General features: G+C 43.7%; 2 protein-coding genes across 16 annotated transcripts in view; one reads left to right on the top strand and one right to left on the bottom strand.

Moving 5' to 3' along the window:
* erc1b (ELKS/RAB6-interacting/CAST family member 1b) overlaps positions 1-23,587 on the bottom strand; it is a 160,975-nt gene that overhangs the window by 16,451 nt on the left and 120,937 nt on the right. For 11 of the 15 annotated variants that reach the window (XM_088406153.1, XM_088406156.1, XM_088406158.1 and 8 more), the window contains one exon: positions 20,839-20,946. In XM_088406153.1, the coding sequence (XP_088262279.1) occupies positions 20,839-20,946 (108 nt within the window). Of the gene's footprint in view, positions 1-20,658; positions 20,736-20,838; positions 20,947-23,587 lie in introns of all 15 variants that reach the window. The other 4 variants (XR_015864143.1, XR_015864144.1, XR_015864145.1 and 1 more) reach the window with 1 other exon arrangement.
* LOC148405817 (uncharacterized) lies at positions 1,810-3,510 on the top strand. The gene is made up of 5 exons (XM_088407049.1): positions 1,810-1,961; positions 2,046-2,155; positions 2,630-2,771; positions 2,865-3,042; positions 3,121-3,510. Exons 1-5 carry the CDS (start codon positions 1,810-1,812, stop codon positions 3,508-3,510), a joined length of 972 nt encoding a protein of 323 aa, XP_088263175.1.

The following is a 23,587-nucleotide window of genomic DNA, read 5'->3' as shown; positions in this document are numbered from 1 at the left end:
GAGGGCGCCTCCCTCCTACGGAGCGAGAGAGAAGGATGAAACTTTGGCTCTGCTTGTACTGCGCTCTTCCAGGACATCAGATTGCCCGCTGCGGGAAACGCCTCTCTTTTGGACCGCCGAAAAACCGCGTTCCCAGTCCGTTGCCCTGCACCCCCACGACCAAGGGTAATCAACACAAGTCTCCTTCCTGCGGGTAAGGAAACTCCTCCGGTAGTGTGGAGGCGAAAAGGTTGCAATCGACTGGTGATCTTGCTTGGGGCAAACACATGGCTCCAATCTCAGCCCTCGTTGACTCTGGCGCTGATGATAATTTTGTGGACTATTCCGTCGTTGAAAAGTTGGGTTGTCTCTTAAACGTCATTGAACCCCTGAAACCTGTTTTTGATTTGAATGGACGCCCTCTGGCGGTCGTCACCCATCGAACGGTCACTTTAACACTGTGCTTGTCAGGTAATCATAAAGAGGAGATTCAGCTCTTAGTAATCCCAACGCGCTGGGCCCCAGTCGTACTGGGTCTCACCTAGCTTAAGCTGCACAATCCCGATATTAATTGGACGATTCCAGCCATTATCAATTGGAGCACGTTGTGCCATGTTAACTGCCTTTGGGCAGCCAGAGTAACGGCTCCGTTGCCAGTCTGTGAAGCGAGTGTAGAAGTAGACCTTAAAAACGTCCCGACCGTTTACCACGATCTCCGCGAGGTCTTCAGTAAAGACCAGGCCATGTCCCTTCCTCCACACCGACCATACGACTGTTCAATTGATATTATACCAGGCTCCTCTTTCCCTAAGACAAGGCTTTATCAGGTGTCTCAGCCGGAACAAAGTGCATTAAAGGAGTACATCTCCTCGTCCCTGGCCTCGGGTCTTATTCGTACTTCTTCGTTGCCCATGGGGGCAGGATTTTTCTTCACTGACAAGAAAGATAAGACCCTACGGCCCTGTGTAGATTACAGAGGTGTTAACAAAATTACTGTAAAAAACAGGTACCCACTACCCCTCATGGACTCCGCCTTTGCGCCATTACACTCAGCCCAGGTGTTTACCAAGCTGGATCTCCGCAACGCTTATCACTTGGTCAGGATTCGAGAGGGAGACGAGTGGAAGACCGCCTTTAAGACTCCACTTGGTCAATTTGAATATTTAGTAATGCCATTCGGACTAACAAACGCCCCAGCGGTTTTTCAGAACTTAATTAATGACGTGCTCCAGGACATGCTAAATCAGTTTTGTTTTGTTTACCTGGATGACATTTTGATCTTTTCCAGAGATCTGCAAGAACACACGCAACATGTCCGGCTGGTCTTACAACGGCTACTAGAAAACCGCCTATACGTTAAAGCAGAGAAATGTGAATTTCACAAGTCCTCAGTTCAGTTTCTGGGGTTCATTGTGGAGAAGGGCCAGCTACGCGCCGATCCAGCCAAGATCCAGGCTGTGGTCGAGTGGCCTACTCCCACAGCCAGGAAGCCTTTGCGGAGGTTTCTGTTGAGGTTTCTGGGGTTCGCCAATTTTTATCGGCGATTTATACGCAATTATAGTGCGGAAGTGCAACCCCTGACAAGGCTAACATTCTCCAAGGTCAAGTTTGTGTGGACCCCAGAGGCTGAACGGGCATTCCGCAATCTCAAAATGAGGTTTACCCAGGCACCTGTCCTAATGCATCCTAATCCCGATTTGCCATTTCTCGTTGAGGTGGATGCATTGGATACAGGAGCGGGGGCCGTCTTGTCACAGCGCTCACCGGTCGATGGGAGGGTGCACCCTTGCTCCTTCTACTCACACCGCTTCAGCCCTGCCGAACGGAACTATGGGCGATAGAGAGCTGCTGGCCATCATCCTCACCCTTCAAGAGTGGAGGCACTGGTTGGAGGGCACACAGACACCTTTCCAGATCTTCACTGACCACAAGAATCTATCATACATCCGAGCAGCCCGCAGACTGAACACCCAACAGGCCAGGTGGGAACTCTTTCTAACCCGTTTTAATTACATAATATCGTTCCGGCCAGGATCCCGCAATGGAAAACCAGACGCCCTGTCCAGAATGTTCGAAGCCCCATCAGCGGGACCCGTCCAAGAAACTATTGTTCCTGTAGACCGGGTGATCGGCGGACTCCAATGGAAGTTGGAAAAGGAGGTTGCAACAGCAGCAGGTAAATGCCAGGTCCCTCCAGGAGTTCCGGATGGTAGACTCTTCGTCCCAGGCCCGCAACGGTCCTCGGTATGGCAGTGGGCTCATGGCTCAAGACTAGCATGTCACCCGGGAACTAATCGGACCACCTTCCTAGTTAAACAGAGGTTTTGGTGGCCCGGTATGTTCAAGGACATCAAAGACTTCGTGGCCGCATGCCCAACTTGTGCCAGCAGCAAACCGTCCCACTGGCCCCCGGCAGGCCTCCTGCATCCTCTTCCCATTCCCTCTCGACCCTGGTCTCATGTGGCATTGGACTTTGTTACTGGACTCCCGGTCTCTAGAGGTAAAACTGTTGTGCTGTCTGTCGTCGACCGGTTCTCGAAGATGGCACATTTCATTGCCCTGCCGAAGCTCCCCTCCTCCCTGGAAACAGCCAAGCTATTGGTACAGCATGTTTTTAGACTCCACGGGATACCCGCATACCTGGTCTCAGACAGAGGACCTCTGTTCATCTCGAGAGTGTGGAAAGAGTTCTGCAAGGCCATGGGCGCATCTGCCAGCCTGTCCTCAGGATACCATCCGCAGTCCAATGGACAGACTGAGCGCGTGAATCAGGAGCTGGAGGCCGCGCTTCGGTGTGTGTGTTTGCAACATCCTTCGTCCTGGGCCACTCACCTACCTTGGGTGGAATATGCCCACAACTCGCTGATTGCCTCGGCCACCGGCAGGTCTCCTTTCCACGCTGCCTACGGGTATCAGCCCCCAGTCTTTCCTTCACAGGAGAGGGAGATAACTGTGCCATCAGTCCATCTGCACCGAAAGAGGGCCCATCGGGTCTGGCGGGATACCCGGGCGGCCCTGTCTCGTACGGCGGAGAGAAACCGTCAAATTGCTGATCGCTGGAGGGTGGTGGCTGCATCATACCGTCCTGGCCAGGAGGTGTGGCTTTCCTCCAGGGACATAAAACTGGCAGGTTCCTCCAAGAAACTGGACCCCAAGTACCTTGGGCCTTTCAAGATTGAATCTATTGTCAATCCAGTCTCTGTCAGACTCTCCTTGCCCTCTTCTATGAGGATCCACCCAGTGTTCCACGTTTCGCTAATCAAACCTGTCGCCACATGTCCCCTGAGCCCTCCGTTGGTGCCTCCTCCATCCTCAAGGTTGCTTGGGCGCGACCCCATCTACACAGTGAGGGAGATCCTGGACTCGAGGAAGAGGGGCAGGGGTGCACAGTACCTCGTTGATTGTGAGGGCTACGGTCCTGAGGAGCGGTCATGGGTCCCCCGCTCCTGGATCCTCAACTCGACACTCGTCCGCGACTTCCACGCTTCTCATCCCGATGAGCCAGGTAGACCGCCAGGGGGCGTTCGTTAAAGGGGGGGTACAGTCATGGTCTCTGCTCTTGGTGTCCCCCTGCAGGCTTTTTTGGGCATTGCAGAGAAGCTAGGAACGATCCTGGGAGGGCGGCGTCACCAGCTGCGCACCTGTCTCGTATCAGTAATCCTGAGACTACTTAAGCGCAGCCGGCACAGTCGGACGCTGTCGGATTATTGCATCACATTCCTCATTGTTCCCTAGTTCCTTGTTCCACCCGAGTACCTTTTCGGCTAGTCTCCACTATATGTTTTTGATTCTTTGATTTTCTTCTCCAAGTCACGCCACGTGTTCATTTTTCATTGTTGCGTTTTTTTGACTCCCAACGGCGTTTTACGGCTGATCCGCCCTCCCCGTGAGTAGCTGGTTCTAGTTGCCCCATTCCATATATATCTTTTATGTACGTTCTCAGTTGTTACTTTGTAGCTGTGCAAATTCTACTGTGCTTTTCATTTGTTACTTTCGGGCTCACCTTTGTTTTTCTCATCGCGTGTTACGTGCTCCTTTTGTTATTAAACAATTTCAACTCGAACTTTTTAGTCCAGTCGGATTTGGGGTCAACTTTACTCGTGAGCATCCTCGCCCTGTAACATGATGTCATTGATAAAATCCTATCGACGTGCTAATAACGCAAACGTCAGACGCGACAGCCCAACGTGGTATGTAATATGTGTTTTTATGTGAATATGTGCAATGTTAGCCGTTGTTAACGTCAATTTGATGTTTGTAAATTCTACCTTGTAAATTCTTGGTCGCGAGTGTGGCTGAAAGACCGTAGAACAAAGACCGCAGTAAATATCAATGCAAAAAAACTATTGTCCCGTTTGTGGGCAAGCGCATGTGCGCTTTAATAAATGAATGCATCACAAACTGTAACAAAAACGGTAAACATCAAGGGTTGTATTACATAGATAAAATACGTTATCATTCAAATAATTAATAGATATTCAATAGTTCCAGCCCTGAATTTATTATAGCAAATTGAATTGATTTAAAAATAGGATACATGCATGCAATTTATCTAGAAACAGGAAAAACTATTTCCGTCTCTCCAAATGGAATCTGACAGGAAATCAAAGGAGTTGTCACTTCCCATTCCAAGTCAGGGTCTTGTTTAGCGACACCAAATGCATGTGCGCTTGAGCGCGAGCGGGATTTTTTTTTTTTTTGGCATGGCAACCAACCCTTTTTCAAGAACATGTTCAATTTAGGTGGGTGCATAATGAAGCATGCAGGGACAAAATACAATTGTCAGAGTCATTATAAGGGCTATGAATAGCTCCCCTACAGCCAATTAAAATCCATCAAGAAATGAAGGCTGCGTTTCCCAAGCGTGATTGTAGCTTATAACCCTCACGTGGCATTTTGTCCAATCATTTGATTTTTACATCAAAGGGATTTCACATCGAAGGGAAAGCATTGAAAAAAAAAGGCACTAGGGAGCTGAAATTTTGCAATGTTCTGTGAAAACTCTTGAATTATATCATTATTTATATGATAAAATTAAGCCTTGGAAATGACATATTATTGCTTGTTTTGCACTCAAATTAATGTCATTCAAACACATGTATGTGGGAAAAAATTTGTTCTGTTTTGAGTTATGCGGTTATAAGTCGAAAATGAGGTTATGGGGGTTGAAAATGAGGGAAAAAAAACCTCGACTTGTACCGGGAGAAATACGGTATATCCAATCTAGTCTGTGTGTTTTGCTCATATTACACCGCCTGCTATTACAAACAGCAGCGGTTTAACGAGCGCGCCACGCTATCAAACGAGCGCATTACTGCAGTATGGAAGCATCTCAAAGGAGGAATATTTCCACGCTGCCGCGAGTGTCAGAAGTGTGTGTTTTGGTTTTTATTAGCCTCCCATGTAGGCCTACCGCGCCCTAACCACGTCGTGAAACAACTCCAAAGAGAGACATTCCACACTGGATAGCAAGACCTAGGGTCACATTATTTATTTTCTTTTTATTATTTATGGTGTAATTGTTTTTTTTCCCCTCAAATATACACCAGTGAAGAAAAAAAAAAAGGTTGACGGGATTCTCTCCCCCCCCTTAACTTAACTAACTAAAAATGTTTCCTTTTAAATCAAAATTCTCACTTTTCTAAGTGGTCAGGGTTAGACTATTTTCTAAATTCTCATTTTAAAATTTTGGTTCTGACTTTATCCTCAGAATTTGGACTAAACCTCACTATAACCATAAAATCAGAATACCCTACTTTGAATTCTAATTGGTCATAATTATTATTTTAGATCTCAGAATTATTCTTTCTTTCAAGTTCTCACTTTCAAGTCAAAATTGTCACTAGAAAATTTGAATTTTGACATTCTTAGAATTGTGACTAAATCTCAGTAGTCTCACTTCTCAAGTCTAATTTTTAAGTCAGAATTCTGACTTTACTCTCAGAATTCTGACGAGATATCAGAATTCTGACTTCAAATCTGAGAATTCCAAATATTCTCAAAATTGTCACTTTGGTGAGAATTCTCATTTTGAAACTAGGATTCTGAATTCTGAATTCCATTTACTCTGACTTTATTCTCAAAATGTTCACTTTAGTTTCAGACTTCTGACTAGATCTCAGAATTCTGAGTTTAAAGTGAAAATTCTAATTTTAAAATTAGAATTCTGAATCTATTCTGAGAATTCATTTCAAAACTATTACTTTACTTTCAAAATTTTCACTTTAATTGTCAGAATTCTGACTGTTATTCTCAGAATTCTCACATTGGTGAATAGTCAGTGAGAATTTGAATTGATTATTAAAATTCTCAGTTGAAAATTTGATTTCCCACATATTCTTAGAATTTTGACTAAAGCTCAGTAATCTATCCTCTTGTGACTTTAAAACGAGAATCCCGACTTTAAAGTGAATTCTGACTAGACCTCAGAATCCTGACTTTAAAGCGAGAATTCTCATTTTGAAGTCACAATTCTTATTTTAAAATTAGAGTTATGAATTTATTTTCAGAATTCACACCAACCTTTGATTCTAACTTTATTCTCAAAATTTTCACTTTAATGCAAGAATTCTGACTTGACTCTTAGAATTATGACTCAATCTCAGAATTCTGACTAAAGTGAGAACTCTCATTTTCAAGTGCATCAATTTCACGCTAACTCTTTATTCTGACTAAATTATCAAAATTTTCACTTTTAAGTCACAGCTATCAATTTAAAGACAGCATTCTGACTATTCTGAGAATTCTGACGATAAATCACAGAATTCTGACCCCATTCTCAGAATTGTATCTTTAACATCAGCATTTACGATAAATAATTATGAGTATGAAGTCAGCATTCTCACTTTAAAGTCAGATTTCTGACTGAGTCAGGATCACCGTTAAAAGTGCAGAGTTCTGATAATGATGTCTGAAATCTGAGAATCTTTTGATGCCCCCCTGACCCTAATCAGTTTCTGTAAAATCACGATACATACAAAGCCGTGTATTATATAAGTCATTGATATTAGCATTCCGAGCACTATTGAGCCCAGATGGCAGTTGATTAAAAAATTACAAAAACATAGTCCTACACTGGCCTATTATATGGGTGAAAACATTTACATGGCTGTCTTTCTTCAGCGATGCATCAAATACTTGCAAAGACCATTACAAATGCAAAAAGCCATAAAAATGGCCTTGATAAATAAGCTACTGGCATATTTACACTGGCCTATGAACACAGGCACTCAGTGTTCAGACGTAACGTGCTATGGCAAATTACCCCACTCGCAACAAAGAGAAGTGAGTGCATGTGAAGCTGATGTAGACACAAGACGAAAGAAGGGAATTGGGGATACATTCTCTTAGCCAGGGGTGGGCAACTCCAGGCCTCGGGGGCCGGTGTCCTGCATGTTTTCCAGTTTTCTCTCCCTAACGCACCTGATTTAAACCATTAGCTCATCAACAAGCTCTGCTGGAGCTTGAGAATAATCCTAATCATTTGATTCAGGTGTGTTTGAGTGAGAAAACAGGAAAACATGCAGGACACCGGCCCCCGAGGCCTGGAGTTGCCCACCCCTGCTCTTAGCATTGAGTCACTAATTAATATTTTTTTTTTACATGTCTTTAAAATAACATCTGCAGTGGAATTAGTAGAAGGCTTCCGGATTTAGTGCAGGGGTTGGAATCACGATATGATCTCATAATATAGTTTTATTTCGTTATTTTTCTGGAGGTTTTTGTTTGGTCGTTTCAGAGTCATGTTGCAGTGTAATTTCTGAGTAGTTTCCGAGTCAAATTTTCAAACTTTCTATTTTTTCATTTCCGTGTCCTGTCTGTTTCTAAGAGTATCAGTGCATTCATTACACTGAGGAACATTTTTCCTTGAATTAGGTCTAACACAGACATGTCCAAAGTCCAGCCCAGGGGCCAAATGCGGCCTGTGGTCAATTTCCATCCAGCCTGCAACCTCCGTCATAAAATCAATAACGTCTTGCCCGCATGGAGAATGAATACATTGGGCAGCAGCGTTGTTACCTGCATGTGCTAAATGCTGCTATCTATAGGCTCAATTACAAACAGCAAATTAGTATTTGAGTAATTGACTGTATGAGCCCCTAATTTTCTAAAATGGCGACTTTCAACAAAAGTAGGAAAGTTGAGCTGCAGTGTGACGCAGTGAGCTGCTGTCAGCACCAGCAGCTTTGTATCGCCAACTTTTACTGACAGCTGGATAAGGACAAGTTTCCGAGAGATTCGAGCATTTGGTAAGAAAAGGCTAAGCTTGTTCGGTTCAACGTATTTGTGTGAGAACACATTCTCGGTTATGAACTAAAATAAGAGCCGTGTGAGGACACGGCTATCGGACTCTCACTTAAAAACTACTAGAACCATAGAGCCACACCTGGCCTTTGTCCTGCACTCCAGATCTCAGTTTCACCCATCACCCTCATGCGGACAAGTCATTTTTCATTTACGATAAGTCTGAAAATGTTTTTTTTTAAGTTTTCACTCCAGAATAATGACCATTTAAAAATCCAATCAACATTTATAGTTTCTAATTTCATATTTTAAATGAGCCCCGCACTTGTTGATATGACTATTACTTGTTCATTTCTTTGTTATTGTGTTTAAAAATTCTATAAATATTAAACTGCCATTATGAGATATTTTTTTATGTTTCAAATGTAATTTGCACCCAAGAGTACAATAACTTCTGTTCAACTGTTACAAAAAAGTTAATTAAAGTGTTAAAAAGTGTTAAGTGAATATTCAATTTCAATATTTAATGTCAATTCATTTTTTATATGCATGTTTCAAATTAACCAAATTAATTAAATAAAATTACCACATGCTTAAGATAGCTCAAATGAAAATAAAAAAGCAAATGTTAAACCCAGAACGGCTCGCTTAAATGTATTTAAATTTAAAATGGTCTAGATCTTACACATTGTACTTTTAAGTAGAATAGTTATAGAATTTAAAAAACAATACAAAAACAGCATGAAACAAAACAGATATTAAAAAAAGCAAGCTGTTTACAGACAATGATAGGACTAACCTAGTAGGAGATACACACACTTCTCACTGCATTTTCAATTATTTGCAATTTCAATTCAATTTTCAATTATTTCAATCTTTTCAAATTAATAGCAAATTAATGTGAACATGCATTAATTTTTGATACATTGACTTCTAGTGACTTTGAAATTGTATGCCTTTAGGGTTTTGTATATATATATATACACACACACACACACACACACACACACATATATATATATATATATATATATATATATATATATATATATATATATATATATATATATATATATATATATATATATATATATACACACACACACATATATATATATATATATACACACACACACACATATATATATATATATATATATATATACACACACACACACATATATCAGGGTGCTCGTAAGCCGGGGGCCGACTGTTTATATATAATATATATATATATATATATATATATATATATATATATATATATATATAAACAGTCGGCCCCCGGCTTACGAGCACCCTGATTTACGAACAATTCGCCTTACGAGCGTGAATCAGGGAGATTTTTGTCCTCCGCCTACGTACAAACCTCTCGCCTTACAAGCAATTCGACATGCCGGCCATTGAGTATGTAGAAATGTTCTCGTTTAATTGCGTCAATAAAATCAACAGTAGCGACATCTTCATTCATCAGTAGATAGTTGTGGCAGTAACGTGAACGCTATTGGTCTTACAACGTCACACTGACTGTCTCACTCACGGTGTCTAAATATATTACCATTTAAGTGTAGTGTTTGTACAGCTAAAGGGAAAAACAGCTGACATGAAATTAAATGTGCCGATTGCAGGACAAAGAATTGTCATTGGTTTAAATGTGTGTTTTTTTTAAAATTAATTGTCAATACATTCCAACCGTTTAAAAAAAAAAGTGCGAATAATTATCAGTCAGTCACGGAGATGCGAATATGCTATTGGTCGATTAAGGTCACCCGGTCTCACTCACGGAGATGCTATTGGCCGGCGTCACACGTCAATCACAGAAATGCCGATATGCTATTGGCCGAACGCCTTTATCTAGCTTGATGGGACAGAATAGAAGGAAGGAGAGAAAATTAGTGAAAAACGGAATGTTGTGAAGACTTTGCAAACTTTATCTGTTAGACATAGCTTCTAAAATTACTAGCAGCGGTAAAGAAAGAAATAAGAGGATGATGTTTTAGTATCTGCGTGATTTGCACCCTGACTGAAAGAGTTACTGTAACACTGTAAGACCAATAGCATATCTATCGCCGTGTTAACTTTGAGCGTTGAATTCTGCCCCCCTCTGCTTACACCCAGCTCAAGTCTCGTCGTTTCAAAGGTAAAAGCCATTTATCCATTGTATTTATTATAATGCAAGTGTACAGCAGATTATGTCACTCAATTTTAATACAGTCGGCCCCCGGCTTACGAGCACCCTGATTTGCGAACAATTCGCCTTACGAGCGTGGATCAGGGAGAATTTTGTCCTCCGCTTACGAACAAACCTCTCGCCTTACGAGCAATTCGACATGCCGGCCATTGAGTATATAAATATGTTCTCGTTTAATTGCGTCAGTTAAATCAACAGTAGCGACAGCATTAATCATCAGTAGATGCTTGGGGCAGTAACGTGAACGCTATTGCTCTTACAACGTCACACTGACTGTCTCACTCACGGTGTCTAAATATATTACCATTTAAGTGTAGTGTTTGTACAGCTAAAGGGAAAAACAGCTGACATGAAATTAAATGTGCCGATTGCAGGACAAAGAATTGTCATTGGTTTAAATGTGTGTTTTTTTTTTAATTAATTGTCAATACATTCCAACCGTTTAAAAAAAAAAAGTGCGAATAATTATCAGTCAGTCACGGAGATGCGAATATGGTATTGGTCGATTAAGGTCACCCGGTCTCACTCACGGAGATGCTATTGGCCGGCGTTACACGTCAATCACAGAAATGCCGATATGCTATTGGCCGAACGCCTTTATCTAGCTTGATGGGACAGGATGGAAGTAAGGAGAGAAAATTAGTGAAAAACGGAATGTTGTGAAGACTTTGCAAACTTTATCTGTTAGACATAGCTTCTAAAATTACTAGCAGCGGTAAAGAAAGAAATAAGAGGATGATGTTTTAGTATCTGCGTGATTTGCACCCTGACTGAAAGAGTTACTGTAACACTGTAAGAGCAATAGCATTTCTATCGCCGTGTTGACTTTGAGCGTAGGGCTCTGTCCCCCTCTGCTTACACCCAGCTCAAGTCTCGTCGTTTTAAAGGTAAAAGCTATTTATCCATTGTAATTATTATGTAATGTAAGTGTACAGCAGATTATGTCACTCGATTTTAATATATGTATGCAGTGTGTCGTTTTTACCTAAGGCTTCGGCGCGCGTTGCACGCATTCACGAAATAACATGGGTTTGGATTGCCCGCTATACGAGCAATTCGAGATACGAGCGTAGCCGCTGAACGGATTAAGTTCGTAACCCGGGGGCCCACTGTATATATATATATATATATTGTGGCATCACAAGGGGACGTGTAGTAGAGGGCCGCTACTTCCCCTTCTGTGAACCAATGCCACACCCCAAAATGGCCGAGATGCCGAGGACTCCAATGCCCAGCATGCCTCACTGCCTCAACAGGTGTAGCTGATCAAGTAATGGGATAAAAGCCGACCTGGCTGATTGAAGCGAGAGACGGTGCTGCTGAGGACGAGAGACGTGAAGCAAGAGAGTGCCACCAAAGACAAAGCCAGAGAGTTGTGAGAACAGGTTTTATTTGGACTTTGACCGTTTTTGAACTGCTTTAAGTTGTGCTTTGTGCGCCAGTTTTGGAATCCCGTGAACAGACTTTATTTCAAGTTTTTGCATTTTTGATCATATAGCTTTCCTGCTTTCGATTGTACTTTGTAAAGAGAGTAGTTTTGAACTCTAAGAACCAACCTGATTTTGATTGCTGTCTTTTGACCACCTGTTTTGATATAGTTTCTTTGAACTTTGAGTGACAAAATTAACATTTTATTGATCTGACCTCTGTGACCCCATCTGCCTTGTCACACCCCACGCGACCCCACACATGGTGGAGAATTTGGGCGCAGGGCCCCTAGGCGGATGGTGAAAAGTCACCCCGTTGACGAGGTAACGCAGCTGTTTTCGGAGCTCCGCCGAACCCACTCCAGTTCTCAAATGGAGCAATTAGTGCAGATGCTGGTGGAGACCCAGAAGGCCCAGCAGGAACTCACTACAGCCCTGCTCCAGCAGCAAAGAAAAGCCAACCGCCTCAAAGAGCAGGAGCTCTTACAGTTGGCCCGACCTCAAGTCAAGGCAAGTGAGTTCATCCCTAAAATGGGGATAGCGGATGAGGTAGATGCATATCTTCAGGCCTTTGAGGCTACAGCAACCCAGAAAGGGTGGCCTAAAACCCAGTGGGTTGGGCTACTAGCCCCCTTTCTCACCGGGGAGGCCCTTAAAGCTTATCAAGATTTAGAGTCAGACATAGCCCAAGACTATGAGCAGCTGAAAGCTGAAATCTTGAGCCGAAATGGCCTTACCAAATTCAGCATGGCCCAGCGGTTCCATAATTGGACATACAGTATAAAAATGAGGTGGCTCTGCATGCGCAGATGCACGACCTCATCCGAGTCACGAAAAAATGGCTGGAACCGGAAAAGACTAGCCTGGCACGAATGGTGGAAACTTTAGTAATGGACAGGTTCCTGAGAGCCCTACCTTTTGAGGCTAAAAAGACAATTGGCCAGCTGAAACTCACAACAGCCTTAGAGCTGGTAGAAGCGGTTGAGCACTACCAAGCGGCAACCGACATGTTGAGGCTGCCCCGGACAGGGTTGAATGGCTCCGGAACCCCACGCACCCGGCGGCCACAGATGAGCAGTCCCAAAACCGAGCAGTGGTCAACTTTGGAAGCTTCCAGGGGCATGAAGCCTCCACCAATGCAGCCGCGGAGCCCAGCCTCGGAGCCTCGGCATTGCTACCGTTGCGGGGAGGTCGGCCATATCGCGTGCAATTGTGGAAAGTCCGATGTCCCAATGCCCACCGCGGAAAGCACGGGCAGCGCACAAACCCACTTTGCAGCCCTTCTTGGAGAAAGGGGAGAGCCCAGACCCACCTGTCCAGTGAGGGTGAATGAGTGCGATGTCGAGGCCCTGCTAGATTCGGGAAGTGCCCGAACCCTGATCCAGGAGGCTGTACTGCAGACCTCTCCTGGATCAGGGTCCTTTCAGTAGAAAGGGTGCCGGTGGTCTGTGTACATGAGGATACGCATGAATACCCAATCGCTCGGGTGACACTCATGACCACTAAAGGGACCTTCAACATGGAAGTAGGAGTAATCCCGACGCTCCCGGTTCCCCTACTGATTGGCCGCGATTGTCCCGCCTTTCACCTGCTTTGGCTCGAGACTCAGAAACGCATCAGACGGAGACCCCGACGGCCCGGTGCTCAAGCCTTGGCGGCCGAAGTGAACGAGCCAGAAAGCGCACCCGAGGTCTCGACGGACTCCCGAACCCCTTCGGCCGGCAGTGAGGACGACATGCCACGGCCCCAGGCACCCTTGAAAGGTCAGGATGGTACTGCCCAGTTACAGGACCCCACCCTTTGTAATGCATTAAAAATCTCAAGATGGTGGAGGGAACCAGGCTGGGGACACAGGCCTCTCTAGCCTACCCCCACTTTGCCATAAAGAATGGACTCCTCTATCAAGTGGTTAAAATTAATGATACAATAATTGAACAACTGTTAGTTCCCCAAGCCCATCGACATACCATCTTGCAGGTAGCACACACGCACCTAATGGGGGCCCATTTGGGAGTAGAAAAAAACAAGGAGAGAGTGCTACAGAGATTCTTTTGGCCGGGGGTGCACAAGGAAATAGAAAACTTCTGCCGCAGTTGCCCCGACTGCCAATTACATGCCCAGCGACCCTCCTATAAGAACCCGCTGATTCCCCTTCCGATCATAGAGACTCCTTTTGAGAGGGTAGGAATGGATATAGTTAGGCCTTTGCCCAAGAGTGCTCGGGGTCATCAATATATCTTAGTGATCATAGACTATGCCACACGATACCCGGAGGCGGTCCCTCTAAGAAAAGCAAATGCGGCGCAGATAGCCAAAGAACTCTTCCTCTTCAGTACCCGGGTGGGGCTTCCTAAGGAGATTCTTACTGACCAAGGCACCCCTTTTATGTCATGAGTTTCTAGAGAGATGTGCAAACTTTTACAAGTCAAACAGTTGAGAACGTCCATCTACCACCCCCAGACCAATGGGTTAGTTGAAAGGTTTAATAAAACTCTTAAAGCAATGCTGAGAAAGGCCATCGACAAGGATGGACGAAATTGGGACCAACTGTTGCCGTATCTGCTGTTCGCGGTAAGAGAGGTTCCTCAGGCTTCCACCGGGTTTTCGCCTTTCGATCTTCTCTATTCCCATAAACCTAGGGGCCTCCTGGACATTGCAAAAGAGACCTGGGAGGAGCAGCCCTGTCCGCATCGTACCATGATCGAACATGTGGGAGCCATGAGAGAGAGGATCGCGGCGGTGATGCCCATTGTGAAGGACCATATGATGAAAGCCCAACAGCAACAGTGCGGTACGTACAATAGAACGGCCCAACCTAGACAGTTCAAACCTGGCAATAGAGTCCTGGTCCTAGTCCCCACGGTGGATTGCAAATTTTTGGCTACCTGGCAAGGACCGTTCAAGGAAAGTTGGGGAAGTCAATTACAAGGTGCGGCAACCTGGGAAGAGGAAAGGTGAGCAAATATACCATGTCAACCTATTAAAGAAACGGCAAGAGCGAGAGGCGTTGGTGGCATGTTTTCCCCCCAGATTTACTGACACCCCTGCCCGGGACCAGGTGCAGTTTGGTCCGGACCTGGATCCCCACCAACTTCAGCAAGCTAAAGAGCTAGTGGACGGAAATCAGGATGTCTTCTCCTCCACACCAGGTTGTACCCGCTTGGTAGAACACGTGATTAGAACCCAGCCAGGCAAGAGAGTGAACCAGAGGCCCTACCGGATCCCAGAGGCACGGAAACAGACCGTTGATGAGGAGGTAAGAAAGATGCTGGATCTAGGGTTGATTGAACCCTCACGAAGTGCATGGTCGAGCCCCATTGTGCTTACGGACAAGCCCGACAACACCGTCCGGTTTTGTAATGACTTTCGAAAGGTAAATGAGGTCTCAGAATTTGACGCCTACCCAATGCCTAGGGTTGCCGAGCTAATTGAAAGGTTGGGTAATGCCCGCTTCATAACCACTCTGGACCTCACCAAAGGATATTGGAAGGTCCCCCTTTTGGCTGAATCAAAAGAAAAGACTGCCTTTGCTGCCGCGGGAGGACTGTGGCAGTATCGCATGATGCCTTTCGGGCTGTTTGGAGCTCCCGCTACCTTCCAGCGCCTCATGGATCAGGTCTTGCTGCCACATCGAGCATATGCCACGGCCTACATGGATGACGTGGTAATCCAGAGCTCAGACTGGGAAGGCCACCTCCCTCGAGTCCAGAAGGTGCTCGAGTCCCTCAGGCAGGCGGGCCTAACCGCCAACCCCAAGAAGTGCAAACTGGCCTTCAGCGAAACCGACTATCTGGGATACACTATCGGACGGGGCCTTGTGAAGCCCCAAGAGGTCAAGATAGCGGCCATTCAGAGCTGGCCCCAGCCGGTAACCAAGAAACAGGTGAGATCATTCCTGGGCCAGGCTAATTACTATCGACGTTTCATTCCTGACTTTGCTGCCTTAGCAGCCCCTCTCACAGATTTGACAGCCAAGAGGCAAGGCCGAGTTGTCAAGTGGAGCGCAACGGCTGAAGACGCTTTCAACAGGCTGAAACATGCCCTGTGCTCGTCACCAGTGCTGACAGCCCCCGACTTCAGCAAAGAGTTTGTGGTACAGACGGATGCCTCTGAGGTAGGACTGGGGGCTGTCCTGGCCCAGATCCACGGAGGTGAGGAACATCCCATCCTATACCTAAATCGGAAGTTGCTGCCCAGGGAGAAAAACTATGCCACCATAGAAAAAGAATGCCTAGCCATCAAATGGGCTTTGGAGTCCCTGAAGTACTACCTGGTCGGGCGGCGGTTCACCCTGGTGACCGATCACTCTCCTCTGCAATGGTTGGCCAGGAACAAGGAGACGAACAGTCGAATAACACGATGGTTCTTGTGTCTGCAACCTTTTAACTTTTCTGTTGTGCACAGACCCGGAGCCAGGCATGGAAATGCAGATGCCCTGTCCCGCCGTGATGCCTTTTGGGCTGCTGTCTGCCTGCCGGGGACGTCAGGCCCAGAAGGGGGGATATGTGGCATCACAAGGGGACGTGTAGTAGAGGGCTGCTACTTCCCCTTCTGTGAACCAATGCCACACCCCAAAATGGCCGAGATGCCGAGGACTCCAATGCCCAGCATGCCTCACTGCCTCAACAGGTGTAGCTGATCAAGTAATGGGATAAAAGCCGACCTGGCTGATTGAAGCGAGAGACGGTGCTGCTGGGGACGAGAGACGTGAAGCAAGAGAGTGCCACCAAAGACAAAGCCAGAGAGTTGTGAGAACAGGTTTTATTTGGACTTTGACCGTTTTTGAACTGCTTTAAGTTGTGCTTTGTGCGCCAGTTTTGGAACCCCGTGAACAGACTTTATTTCAAATTTTTGCATTTTTGATCATATATCTTTCCTGCTTTCGTTTGTATTTTGTAAAGAGAGTAGTTTTGAACTCTAAGAACCAACCTGATTTTGATTGCTGTCTTTTGACCACCTGTTTTGATATAGTTTCTTTGAACTTTGAGTGACAAAATAAACATTTTATTGAGAACATCTGACCTCTGTGACCCCATCTGCCCTGTCACACCCCACGCGACCCCACAATATATATATATATATATATATATATATATATATATATATATATATATATATATATATATATATATATATATATATATATATATATATATATATATATATATATACACACACACACACACACAGTGGTACAGTGTTCTTTTCTTCGGGGAGACGACCAAGGAGGACACCACTGCTGAAAAAAAATCATAAAAGAGCGAGACTGGAATTTGCAAAAATGCATGTTGACAAGCCACAAAGCTTCTAGGAAAATGTCCTTTGGACATATGAGACCAAACTGTAGCTTTTTAGTAAGGCTCTATGTTCAGAGACTCAAAAACCAAGCATACGAAGAAAAGAACACTGTCCCTACGGTGAAACATGGAGGAGGCTCAGTAATGTTTTGGGGCTGCTTTGCTGCATCTGGCACAGGGTGTTTTGAATGTGTGCAAGGTAAAATGAAATCTGTAGACTATCAAGGCATTCTGGAGAGAAATGTGCTGCCTGGTGTCAGAAAACTTGGTCTCAGTCGCAGGTCATGGGTCTTCCAACAGGACAACGATCCAAAACACACAGCCAAAAACACCCAAGAATGGCTGAGAGAAAAGCGTTGGACTATTCTAAAGTGGCCTTCCATGAGCCCGGATCTGAATCCCATTGAACATCTGTGGAAGGAGCTGAAACATGCCATTTGGAGAAGACACCCATCAAACCTGAGACAACTGGAGCAGTTTGCTCATGAGGAGTGGGCCAAAATACCTGTTGACAGCTGCAGAATGCTCATTGACAAATACAGAAATCGCTTAATTGCAGTGATTGCCTCAAAAGGTTGTGCAACAAAATATTAAGTTATGGGTACCATCATTTTTGTCCAGGCCTGTTCCATTAGTTTTTTTTTTTTAATAATTATGTTAATCAGCAATTCAAAAGTGATGGCTTATTTTGATTATTTAATTTTCAATAATTTTTTATTTATTGTAACTTTTGTAAGTTTCAAGTGATTTCAGTGAGAATTGTGGGTTTTTCCTTCTTTAACTGAGGGGTACCAACAATTTTGTCCACGTGTGTGTGTATATATATATATATATATATATATATATATATATATATATATATATATATATATATATATATATATATATATATATATATATATATATATATATATATATATATATATTGTGGCGGACACTAGGACCATGTCTCTCACCCAGTAGGCATGTCGCTATGATCCTTTGATGCTTTGAACCTGTTGGCTTTGAACCTGTTGGCTTTGTCTTTGCTGTTTTGGACTTTGTTGTATGAGTTTTGTGATGGCATGCGAAGAGTAAAGATCTCCACTAGCACAGCAACGTGTGGTTTCTTCGCCTCGCCACAATATATATATATATATATATATATATATATATATATATATATATATATATATATATATATATATATATGTGTGTGTGTGTGTACAGTGGGCCCCCGGTTTACGAACTCCCTGTTTTACGAATTTTTCATCTTACGAACGTGGACCGCGGCGGTTTTTGGCCCGCTCTTACGCACAAACCTTTCGTCTTACGAACAATCCAACATGCCGGTCAGAGTGTCCGCACTATTTTTTCACTTTGCTGCATCAACAAAAATAACTACGCTCGAATGTCACGGAAACGCCGATATGCTAGTGGTCTTATAAGGTCATAGTCACGGTCTCAGTCACGGAGATGCCAATATGCTATTGGTCGATTAAGGTCACAGTCGCGGTCTCAGTCACGGAGATGCCGATATGCTATTGGCCAGCGTCACGCCAATCACAGAAATGCTGATATGCTATTGGCCGAACGCCTTCATCTAGCTTGATGGCACAGCTGGTCGGTGTTTTGTGAAGATTTTGCAAACTTTATCTGTTAGACATGGCTTCTAAAATTGCAAGTGGCAGTAAAGGAAGAAGTAAGAGGATGATGACAATAGAAACCAAGCAGGAGATAATAAAAAAAATACGAAGGAGGCGCACGCATAGTTAACCTTGCTAGTGAGTATGGCCGTAACCACTTGGCAATCTTCTAAGGGCAAGACTTTCCTTGCCAGGGGACGGACCTCGGTCAACAACAAAATGGAGAGGCTTCTTCTATTATGGATTAAAGAGAAGGAAATCGCCGGTGATATGTTCTCGTTTGAGAAAAGTTTTCGTTTAAGAAAATAAATAAATAAATTCTGCGGGTTCGTCTCTGCTCCGCTCCGCCTCCACCCAGCTCAAGTCACGTCGCTCCAAAGGTAAATGTCATTTTTCCTTTGTATATTTACGTTATTTAATTTAACTGTGCAGTAGATTATGTTACAAATTTTTAATATGTGTATAAAGTCGTGGTGTTTTTACCTAAGGTTTTTGCACGCATTGCACGCATTCACTAATTAACATAGGTTTAGATTGCCCGTCATACGAGCAATTTGAGTTACGAGCAAAGCCGCTGAACGGATTAAGTTCGTAACACGGGGGCCCACTGTATATGTATATATATGTATACAGTGGTACCTCGGTACTCGACCGCCTCTATACTCGACCAAATCGGTGCTCGACCAAAAAATTCAAGTAGGTAATGCATCGGACCTCGAACAGATTTTCGGTTCTCGACTAGCCGAGCCGAGCCGAGCCGACCCGAACACGCTCCTCGGCCCTTCTCGGCCAGCGGGTAAGCGCCAGTTCAACTCAGACCGCCAGCGGAGTAAGACGTTTGTTCGAGTATTTCTTCCCGGATTTAAACTTTTTCGTGTTGCTCTAGCCCTTAATAATGGGTCCAAAGAAAGACAGTGATAAGGGGAAGGCAAAGAGGAAAACAATGAGGACCACTATTGAACCGAAGAAGGAAATTATAGCAAAATATGAACGTGGTGTACGAGTGTACCTCGCGTCGCAGTTAGCTAGCGTCATCATGGAAGGAGTAACTCCCTCCCGTCCTCTCCACATCCATTCCTGTATGCCATCAACCACTCTCCAAAACGTAAGTAAATTATACAAAATGGTTTATAATGCTTTATTTATCTTTATCTTTATTTTTATCATGTACTGCTTGTGCACATTTACTTGTGCACACATACTTTCCATTATTTCTTATGGGAAAATTGGTTTCGGTGTTCGAACAAATCGGTGCTCGACCACCACCTCAGAACGGATTATGGTCGAGTACCCCGGTAAGCCCGGTTTTCAAATGTCAATATCTCAGAGGATCACTTTCATTAATTTTGGCAGCCACTATCGTGATCGCGACTAAAATTAGATTAATTGCTCAACATCACCGTAATTATATTATTTGCTCATCTGGGCATTGCTGTATAAAGTAAAAATCGACTTTGGACAGAGGACATATGTGTTCTATTTATTCCAGTCTGTTCTTTAAAAAAAATATATATATTTTTTTTAAATGCTTCACAAAATCATCTTGCGGACCATTTTTTTTTTTGGATCCAATGAAAAATGGTTTGTGCTGCTTAGGTAATACTTGACTGGAAAGAAAAAAAAATCATAACAATCAGCGACCAAGAGAAATGAGTTAAATAATGTTGGTAATGTTTTTTAAAAATGAAGTGAATTCATGATAGATATACACAAACAAAACCTTTGCTGGATGATTCATAACTGAACGGATGAGAAAATTGGACTAAAAATGAGACGGCCAATGGAGGCTATAAATGGAGCACATTTCACAAAAACGGGGCAACATAAAACAGTATTCAGTGGCATGCCAGGAAGTGAAAAGTGATTGAAAGACGGCGAGATGCTACATTGCTCACCCTTTTGTACAAAACGGTGAGAGAATAAAAAAGAAGATGTGTTGGACCTGCTAGGCCCAAATACCCTCCTCATCATCCTGAAGCAGCGTGAGTCCAGAGAGAGCAGCAGGGGTGTTAGTTAAACCAGAATGTAAGAAGCCAATGAGGTGCGAGATTGTTAAAAAAAAAAAAGGAAATCACCTGATCCGGGGAAGGCTTGTGGTTATTGGGCCGCTCCGAGTTCGGAGAAGACACCTTCAGGTGCTCGTCCTCGTAATTGTCCGCCATCAGCTTCATCCTGTTTTGAGTCTAAACGGGGAAAAAAAATAACTTGACGTTTAAAAACGACCTTCCCAAAGTGATACCGCAGCCGTAATATGCACACACATTGTCTTTTCCACTTCCTCTCATCCTTCCTGAGTTCCTCTCATCACATCCCTCCCCAAGCGGTCCTTCGCTGTCCCGTATTCTTTTTCAGCCCCCCCACAAACCCCTCGCCTCTACTGCTCAGTTTCCAGAGTTATAGTTCTAAATCCAGTTTTTACAGTGGACCTTGGAGGAGCGAGGGAGGCACTGTGAAATAAATGGAACTACATCGCTAGTTTGTGGAATCGGAAAGATGACAAAGCTGAGCCAAGCTGAGCAATGACTTTGAGGATATTATGAGTGTTTTTGCGACATCTCACACTATAAAACACTAAAAGACTAAAGTATGTGTTTTGATGGAAATGTGTTTTGGAAAATACTACCGTATTTTTCGGATTATAAGCCGCACTGCTATATAAACTGCACCAGCAAAAATTGGGCAAAAGAACAATTTTTGTCACAGATAAGCCGCACTGGACTATAAGCCGCAGGTCATTAGATCAGTTATGCAGAAAGAAGATATATGGTAGTTTTATACCTTTTTGTTCTTAATTTTTATATAAAACCATTTTTAATTGCTCATAACAGTGTCAACATATAAGCACCATCACATACAGTATGTATATCAAATTACACGCCACATACTTTTATTCGAGATCTAATATATTCTTATATATATCTTTTTAATGTATTTTTAAAACTCTTTTTCAATACAGCCAATGATTCACAAGTTTAGTGCGCTATTTAATAGTTTTGCCACAAATTGACAGATAGATACATTTTTTTTTACTGGTGGACTACCTTCTGGTGGCTAGCAAAAACACACACACACACACACACACGCACGCACACACGCACACACACACATTAGCCACAGTGGTTTGGCGTTATATTTGTGCCACAATTAAGAGCGCGCGGAAAAAATTTTGAGCGTTGAAAATAAAACTGAGCGAGCGAAAACTGATTTTGAGCGCAGAAAAAAAGTTCTTGAAAATAAGTTTCTCGCTCAAAATTCCTTTTTGCTCGCTCGCAATAGGATTCTCGCGCTCAACACCTCGCTCTTGTTCGCGATACTCCTCCCTCCCTTGCGCAACATCGCATTTGCTCAACATCTAGCTCTCGCTCGCTCGAGTCGTCCTCTGCGCTCGCTCAGTTCTGCTCACGCGTTACGTTTGTGCCACAAAACCAGCCAATCAGAGCTTGTAAAAGCACATTGATTGACAGCTTGGTATCCAATGAGATTGCTTGTTGTGTTCACCCGGAACGAGCAAACGAGAGTGCGTCATATTGACGTGGGCGGGAGGAGGTGGGCTTATATTATTAAAGTACAAAAACTAACAAGGTATTTCTGTCAAATGATACAATACAGTAATAATAATAATAATATTAAAAGTAATTCTCCAGCCCAAGTCCGTGTTGACGCACTCTCGTTTGCCCTTTCCAGGTGAACACAGGGCAAACGAGAGAGCATCAACGGATAGCGTACAAGCAATCTCATTGGATACCAAGCTGTCAATCAAAGTGCTTTTACAAGCTCTGATTGGCTGCTTTTGTGGCACAAACGTAACGAGTGAGCAGAACTGAGCGAGCGCAGAGGACGACTTGAGCGAGCGAGAGCTCGACGTTGCGCAAACGCGATGTTGAGCGAGGGAGGGAGGAGTATCGCGAGCGAGAGCGAGATGTTGAGCGAGAGAGGGCTATCCCGAGCGAGCAAAAAGAAATTTTGAGCAAGCAATTTCTTTTTCTGTGTTCAAACTCCATCGGCGCGCGCTCAAACTCTTATCATTACGCGCTCAATAGTTTTTTTCTTGCGCTCAAAATCTGTTTTTGCTCACTCAGTTTGATTTTCTCCGCTCTTTTTTTTTTCGTGCGCTCGTAATTGTGGCACAAATATAACGCCATACAGTGAAGCCGCAGGGCTCAAATAAAAAAGAAATCAATATGAATAACTAGGTATAATGGTGTGAAAAAAAGAATGACTTAGTTATCAAATTTCAAGCGCAGGGCAGTTTTTTTTTTGGCTTATAGCCCGTATGTCTCATTGTAGTCTAGTTGAAATACATTTTTACCATTTTTGGGACTGTATTCCTCGTTGGGCTCTCACTCTCTTGTTTTATATCTGTGACTAATTCACTGACTCGGTTATCCTGCTTCCACTCTAACACATGTCCTAATTTCCACATCAATCAAAGAAAAAAATATATACTTAATATACATGTGACGCCACACAATAAAAGATTAGAAGCAATGAAATTATTTCTTTCCACATATGGTTTTCCCTCATATCGTCGACTGTTTTTCAATTAGCAGCCATGCTGACCTCAGCACTCCCACTCACTCAAACAGAATCTAATCATCACTGCATTATTTCATTCCTACAATCTCCTGTCTCCTTTCTCCTGCTGCTTGCCACCATCCTTGACAACGGAGTGAAACAAATGAAGCGAGGTAGGGAAAAACGCAGAGTCATGATTATGACGAGGGTAGGGGAAAAAATATTCCACCATGATAAGACAGCGGGAACCACAGAGGAGATTATTGTATCAAAGGTCGCTTGATAATCTCCACAATTATTGTGGGAAAT

The sequence above is a fragment of the Hippichthys cyanospilos genome, chromosome 22, assembly GCF_059441005.1.
Source record: "Hippichthys cyanospilos isolate Australia breed blue-spotted pipefish chromosome 22, RoL_Hcya_1.0, whole genome shotgun sequence".
Classification (NCBI taxonomy): Eukaryota; Metazoa; Chordata; class Actinopteri; order Syngnathiformes; family Syngnathidae; genus Hippichthys; species Hippichthys cyanospilos.
This window is presented reverse-complemented; position numbering and strand designations above follow the sequence as displayed.

Excerpts from the sequence above, each read along its gene's own strand:
- LOC148405817 (XM_088407049.1), top strand. The coding sequence starts at position 1,810 with ATGGGCGATAGAGAGCTGCTGGCCATCATCCTCACCCTTCAAGAGTGG. Across the intron at positions 2,156-2,629 it reads GGAGGTTGCAACAGCAGCAG|ACAGAGGACCTCTGTTCATC; the intron begins GTAAATGCCAGG and ends ACCTGGTCTCAG. Across the intron at positions 3,043-3,120 it reads AAATTGCTGATCGCTGGAGG|AAACTGGACCCCAAGTACCT; the intron begins GTGGTGGCTGCA and ends GGTTCCTCCAAG.